At 44.1% G+C, this 7,500-nt stretch overlaps 1 protein-coding gene across 6 annotated transcripts in view; it reads left to right on the top strand.

Annotated features, from left to right (window-relative positions):
• The window catches only part of a1cf (apobec1 complementation factor), a 34,629-nt gene that overhangs the window by 2,384 nt on the left and 24,745 nt on the right, over nucleotides 1-7,500 (top strand). For all 6 annotated transcript variants that reach the window (XM_031317983.2, XM_031317981.2, XM_031317982.2 and 3 more), the window contains exons 2-3: nucleotides 2,367-2,517; nucleotides 4,759-4,893. In XM_031317983.2, coding sequence (XP_031173843.1) covers nucleotides 2,416-2,517; nucleotides 4,759-4,893 — 237 coding nt within the window. In that variant the 5' untranslated portion in view covers nucleotides 2,367-2,415. The remainder of the gene's footprint in view (nucleotides 1-2,366; nucleotides 2,518-4,758; nucleotides 4,894-7,500) is intronic.

Raw genomic sequence — 7,500 nt, 5'->3', positions numbered from 1 at the left:
TGCCTATCTGTCTGTGTCTCTCTCTCTCTCTCTCTCTCTCTCTCTCTGTCTGTCTGTCTGTCTGTCTGTCTCTCTGTGTGCCTTTCTGTCGCTTTGCCTGTCTGTCTGTCTCATTGTCTGTGTGTCTCTCTGTCTGTCTCTCTGTCTGTCTGTCTGTCTGTCTGTCTGTCTGTCTGTCTGTCTGTCTCTCTCTCTCTCTCTCTCTCTCTCTCTCGCTCTCTTTCTGTCTGTCTGTCTGTCTCATTGTCTGTCTGTCTGTCTGTGTGCCTTTCTGTCTCTTTGTCTGTCTGTCTGTCTGTGTCATTGTCAGTCTGTCTCTCTGTCCGTCTGTTTGTCTCTCTCTCTCTGTCTCTCTCTGTCTGTCTGTCTCTCTCTCTCTCTCTGTCTCTCTCTCTCTCTCTCTCTCTCTCTCTCTCTCTCTCTCTGTCTGTCTGTCTGTCTGTCTGTCTGTCTCTCTCTGTCTCTCTCTCTCTCTGCCTGTCTGTCTCTCTCTCTCTCTCTCTGTCTCTCTGTCTGTCTGTCTCTCTCTCTCTCTCTCTCTCTCTCTCTGCCTGTCTCTCTCTCTCTCTCTGTCTCTCTGTCTGTCTCTCTGTCTGTCTGTCTGTCTCTCTCTCTCTCTCTCTCTCTCTGCCTGTCTCTCTCTCTCTCTCTCTCTCTCTCTCTCTCTGCCTGTCTCTCTCTCTCTCTCTGTCTCTCTGTCTGTCTGTCTCTCTCTCTCTCTCTCTCTCTCTCTGCCTGTCTCTCTCTCTCTCTCTCTCTCTCTCTCTCTCTCTGTCTGTCTGTCTGCCTGTCTGTCTGCCTGTCTGCCTGTCTGCCTGTCTGCCTGTCTGCCTGTCTGTCTGTAGCTTGGTTGTACAGTATTTGATCAGGTTGTTGCTATATATAAGTTCAGGGTTTTCCCGACGTCCTAAAGTTTGAATGAATGAATGAAACTAAAAGACTTGTAATGATTGTAATCTATCTTTTGATGCTTTAAAGAGCGTTATTTATTCATTATCTCCTCCAGCCTTTCCAACATTTTATCTCTCCCAAATGATGTGAGAAAGAGACGCAAAACTACCACAAAGGGACATATAATGTACGGGAGAAATTGCATTTTTTAAAATAAAAAAAACGGAACATGTTCTTGAGGAATGGCGCCTAAACTCCTCTGCAAGTTTAAAGTTCAAAATGTGAGTTAAATAAATCCCCCGGTATGTTTCCACTCAGTAGGACGGCCGGCCAGGCTGCAGTCTGTCCAGAGTCTCTGTCAATGATTAGTGAACAGACCTTGACCTCTCGCCGCTCGCTTCAAAACACCAGCGCTATCTGTTGTTGAGCTCCGAGGAAAACATCTCCGAGAGGACACACAGTCACAGCGTGGACGGGAGACGGGAGCCGTGTTGGAAATAGAAAAGTTCCCTATATAGGGCGTTCACCGTTTAGGGCCCTATTTTAACGATCTAATCGCACGGCGTGAAGCGCCTGGTGCAGGTGTGTTTAGGGCGTGTCCAAATCCACTGTTGCTAGTTTGACGGTGTGTCCGTGTGCCGGGGTCATGGTTCTAAAGGGTTGTACTTAGTGTCTTCATTAATCAGAGGGGTGTTTTGGGCGTAACATGCAATCAACCAATCAGAGATCATCTCCCATTCCCTTTAAAAGCCAGGCGCGTTTGGACCTTGGAGCATTGCTATTATGATGGAGGATTAGCACCGTAATATTTTTATTTGTAATCTTCTGCATGTGTGTGTGTGTGTGTGTGTGTGTGTGTGTGTGTGTGTGCTGCTGTGCGTCCCTGTGTGTGTAACAAGCATAGTGTGTGTGCGCTGTGCACGAGCCTAGGAGCATTTTACTAATGCTCTGTTAAGATAAAAATAAAATGCTGCGTTATTGACTTTAGACCAGGTTTTTGTTGGTCAATGGAGCGATCACTTCCTGCTGCCTCAAGATAGCAATACTTCCAGAATGCACCTGAACACACCTCCTTGTAAGACCAGCACACCCAGAATGCACCTGAACACACCTCCCTGTAAGACCAGCACGCCCCGAATGCACCTGAACACACCTCCCTGTAAGACCAGCATGCCCCGAATGCACCTGAACACACCTCCCTGTAAGATCATGGGCCACAGATGGTTGCAGGTGCATTTGTTATTTAAACAACTTGGGCGCTGGACGGAAAACTGACAATTGCGTTGGTCTTAAACTAGTAAAGACACTTGCGTCATTCACCCTTACATATAGGCCACCATAAAATACCCACAATGCACAGCTAATTTGAGCGTACCCTACATACTATACACTATAGTTGGATATGTGTGGAAGTGTAAATGACTTTGGTTTTTGTAGGAAACATAAACACCATGTTGTTTTCTGTGGTTTTCCAGTGAGCACCACTAATTTCCCTGATTTACATATCGCTGTCAATCACACCCAATGGAATCCAATCAGAAAGCAGGCGGGGACGGACTGGCGGGGACGCAGAAGGAGGCGGCACTGCGGGAGCTAATGCAACGCACAGGATACCAACTACAGCAGGTAACCGAGGCCGTGATCACATCCGGGCACTTTTCTAGTTCACCCTCTTGTTGTCTTCCAACACGTTCTCACACTCATCTCGTAAAATACGGACGCTTGGTCAGGTGCCTTTGTCGTTGTTATTGAGGCTAAAAGTCTCCTTTAGCGCTATAAGTAAACGCACTTGGTCGGGACTATTGCCGTCCCTTTAGCGCTATAAGTAAACGCGCTTGGTCGGGACTATTGCCGTCCCTTTAGCGCTATAAGTAAACGCGCTTGGTCGGGACTATTGCCGTCCCTTTAGCGCTATAAGTAAACGTCTTGGTCGGGACTATTGCCGTCCCTTTAGCGCTATAAGTAAACGCGCTTGGTCGGGACTATTGCCGTCCCTTTAGCGCTATAAGTAAACGTCTTGGTCGGGACTATTGCCGTCCCTTTAGCGCTATAAGTAAACGCGCTTGGTCGGGACTATTGCCGTCCCTTTAGCGCTATAAGTAAACGCGCTTGGTCGGGACTATTGCCGTCCCTTTAGCGCTATAAGTAAACGTCTTGGTCGGGACTATTGCCGTCCCTTTAGCGCTATAAGTAAACGCGCTTGGTCGGGACTATTGGCGTCCCTTTAGCGCTATAAGTAAACGCGCTTGGTCGGGACTATTGGCGTCCCTTTAGCGCTATAAGTAAACGCGCTTGGTCGGGACTATTGGCGTCCCTTTAGCACTATAAGTAAACGCTCTTGGTCGGGACTATTGGCGTCCCTTTAGCGATATAAGTAAACGCGCTTGGTCGGGACTATTGGCGTCCCTTTAGCACTATAAGTAAACGCTCTTGGTCGGGACTATTGGCGTCCCTTTAGCGCTATAAGTAAACGCGCTTGGTCGGGACTATTGGCGTCCCTTTAGCGATATAAGTAAACGCTCTTGGTCGGGACTATTGCCGTCCCTTTTGACGCAGTTATGTTAAGGTAAAGGTTGTGGGTGGGGGTACGGTTCTGTGACACGCAGGAGGAAAGAAATAAACGACTATAGCGAGCGTGACCAGCGGGACGTGAACCCCTCTCTCCTGGTGAAAGTCCTGTGTTTGACCCATCCACCCCCCCAACCAACCTCCTTACATACTACTCTCTAAATCCTCTCTAACTGCTGCTCTCCCCGGGGCGTTACACAAACACGCTGAAAGACGCCTTTTTCGTCTCATCAGACGCTGACAGCCACCGTCCAAACGTCCTTATTTTATGAGTTCGGACCAAGCGCGTTTACTTATATCGCTAAAGGAGACTTTTAGCGTCAATAAGAACGATGAAGGTGAGATGAGTGTGAGAACAACATGAGTTGCAACATCTGTGGCAATTTCACAGAATCGCAAAATATTTCGTGATGGGCCCACGGAAGAATTACGTTAAATGAACACACACATAAGTTCAGGAAAAGTTCGTGGGTGGGCTTACGGTTCCGTTACACGCAGGAAGAACGGGACGGTTGGGTTCAGGAATAGGTCGTGGGTGGGCTGTAGGGCTGTGGTTTTTCTTCAACGCTTTGGTCACTTTTTTCAACATTTTTATGGATTTTTCCCCGACGTTTTTGTGACTTTTTCAATGTTTTGGGCACTTTTTTTGACGTTTTTGGCTCTTTTTCTAAAGTTTGTAGGTTTTCTTTCATTGTTTTTGTTGCTTTTCCTAATGATTGCCGTTTTTATATTAATTTCTTCTTATTATTTTTTTTTACATTTTCAGTGCTTATTTCAACATCCCACATTTTCTGTTATAAAAAACTTTGAAAAACGGGTCAAATTTGACCCAAGGACAACATGAGGCTTAAAAAAGAAGCTGTTGGTTCCCAAAAAGCAGCCGAGAGCATCTTTTGTTGCTATAACAACTGCTACAGTATCCAAGAGTTATTCACACTTAAAAATAGAAGTACCGTTGTTTACCTAAAAATGCTTTTTACAACATTTTACGCTTTCTTTCGAATTTTTTTTTGGCGTTTCCCAACGTTTTTTTCTGATGATTTTTTTCAAAGCTAAGTTTCAAAATATTTGGCACTTTTGTGCACACGTTTGTACGATGCTTTTCCGACGTTTTTTTTCCTGCAATTTTCCCGATCTTTTCTTCAACGTTTAATGGAATTTTTTTGACAATTTCACTGTTTTTCCGATGCTTTTTCGAACCCTTTTTCCGAAGCTTGTTGGTTCTTTTTCTTATGCTTTCGACACCTGAAAATAGACTTGGTGCATACTTTAATAATCATTACTTTGTTTGTGTTTCAGGAGAACGGCCAGCGGCGGTACGGCGGCCCTCCGCCCAACTGGGAAGGTCCGCCGCCAGAGCGAGGCAGCGAGATCTTTGTGGGGAAACTACCGAGAGATCTGTTCGAAGACGAACTGGTTCCACTGTGTGAGAAGGTGTTATATAATATCTAATATCTATTATTAAAGTGCCCATATTATGAAAAAATCACTTTTTCTGGGATTTGGGGTGTTATGTTATGTCTCTGGTGCTTCCACACACATACAAACTTTGCACTGCTACAACACACACAAGTTCATCATAATCTACAAAAGAACTACTTCCATGTGCGCCCTCATTTAGAAGTCTCCCAGCTAATCCTGTCTTGTAACTGACCAAAGTTGTAGAAACAGCCTTTCTTTTACTGTCTATGGAGCTAGATAGCTGACATGATCTACATCTGAGCTACTGGGCATGTGCAAATGCAATCAAAGATAGTACAGAAGAAGAAGAAGAAAAGAGGTCTCACTCTGTAGCTAAAACAGAGACCAGCTGAAAAGAGGATCTGCAGCAGTGAGAGAGAGCGGTGCAGTACAACAAAAATATGGTGTTTTTTGAAAATTAAACCATGTAAACCTATTCTGGTACAACCTTAAAATACAATTATGAACCTGAAAATGAGCATAATATGGCTGCTTTAAGAAGTCAGCATGTTGTTCTCAACTACTACTACTACTCAATCAGCTATTTTGTATATCAGTCCCTCCAGAAAAACGTGATTATGTGATCGCATAATTCAATGCATATTCTTTCGCTGCATAAATTGTCGATTTCCGCGCAAAATATGCGGGGCTTGCATGATTTCATAATCCCCGCATTTTCGTTGCAAAAAAAGTCGCATATATCTTAGCAGAAAGTTGAAAAATGTTGCGCTTACTTCACACAAGAGCAGCCATTTTCACCTGTTGCCATGGGAACGTTATGAAGTGACGTAATTACGTGACATGAACATCATCAAAAAGCTGCAAACCCCGCGATGAAGCCACGATGAAACCGCAGTTTTTGCAAGTTCCCGCAATTTTTACAAGTTCCCGCAATTTCATCGCATAAAATTGCATAAATATTCCGCATATTCCAACACATTTTTTAAGAAAACGTGCCGCATAATCAAGGATTTTTGCCCACAACAATCACAAAAAAAACTCTGTATTTTTCTGGAAGGACTGCTATATATTTCTTTCTGTATTTATTGTTAAGTCTTATTAATGCTTAATACGTTTGTTTATGTACTGTATGTATGCACCAATCAAAGTCAAATTCCACGTAAGGTAACTACACTCTAAGAAATGTCTGTGTATTAACAGTTGTATGACTGTAGGCTATATTTTAACAGAGATTGTCAATAGAGCTAGCCTGGAAATCCCAAGGGGGTAAGCGTCTGTCAACAAAGCGTAGCTCCTATGGCGCCATTCTGATGCTACCAAGCCATCACCTCCCGTTAGCATCCCATTGACTGCCATTCATTTTGACGTCACTTTGACAGAGAATAACTTTACATCTGAAGAGTTTAAAGACTCTATTTGTCCGTTGTTTATTTCTAAAGAAACACGACAATGTATAAAAGGCTCCATTACCTTGTAGCTCACGTTATGGCTCCGTAGCAGACGTTTTTATAAAAATAGGCTAACGATTGGGTCATAACCACGAGACTTACTGTCTCATAGTAGAGGAATTACCGTATAGTACAGGAGAAGCTCTCAGGCAGTTTGGACTTCCATTAGCTGTTTAAGTTTAATTACTAATGTTAACTATCATTTTAGTGATCAATAATTAGCCTGTGTCTATGTTATCTCCTTACATATACCTACGCTCTCCGTCTCTGCTAGATTGGGAATGATTGAGATTTCTCTTGGCACAGCTACCAGAAGACTTCCAACTTTCAGACAGGTTGCTCACGTCACATCTACGTCTTCAAGCTCAGTTGGAGGCTGCTCAGTAACGCTCAGCCATCACCGGGAAAGAGACTTCACTGGTCTCCGTCCAGAGACACGGGACCTGCTGGTCCATTCTTATATACTGTCAATGGGAAATCCAGACTCAAATCTGAAAGAAATTGAAAATCTCACTGCACACAATTAGATAACACTACGACCAATCACAACAATACACGGAGTGAGGTATCCAGAGCCCCATACGCTTAGCTACCAGCGGAGCGAACTGGTAGATTAATCTCTTAGCTACCAGAGGAGCTAACTGGTAGATTAATCTCTTAGCTACCAGCAGAGCTAGCCGTGGCCGCCATAGCCATCTTGAAATGTCTACTAATGACTTGGACGTCGCAGCGCTGTCGTCATCTGTTTAGATCACCTCTGGCCCGCCTATATCAGATACAGCGATGTGATTGATGCAGCTCGGCTACAAGGGCATAGTTAATGAGCATCATTACTGAATGCCAGAGTGACTCGCTGAGTAAATTACAATTGTGCTCTCACGAGAAGTCTGGATTTCCAGGGTACAATAGAGCGGGATTCACAGTTTGAATGCATTGTGGGCCTTTATCTGTGCTCTGACAACTTTCGGCGGCCTTGGAGGCAGAAGCGACACGACTTTATCCGTCATCTGATTCTGATTCTACACTGTTGGAAAAGTCCGTAGTAATACGGGCTTATATACTGTGTTAATATAAAGGAATTGTCTGTAACATTTTTTCACAGGTGATTTTCCTGTATATTGTTCTACAGAACTTTCCATTTTGGGATTAACAGGAATGTCCGTAAATTTAA

Source organism: Sander lucioperca, chromosome 22 (assembly GCF_008315115.2).
Source record: "Sander lucioperca isolate FBNREF2018 chromosome 22, SLUC_FBN_1.2, whole genome shotgun sequence".
NCBI classification, from domain to species: Eukaryota; Metazoa; Chordata; class Actinopteri; order Perciformes; family Percidae; genus Sander; species Sander lucioperca.
The sequence above is the reverse complement of the archived record's forward strand: the minus strand, read 5'-3'. Positions and strand labels throughout refer to the sequence as shown.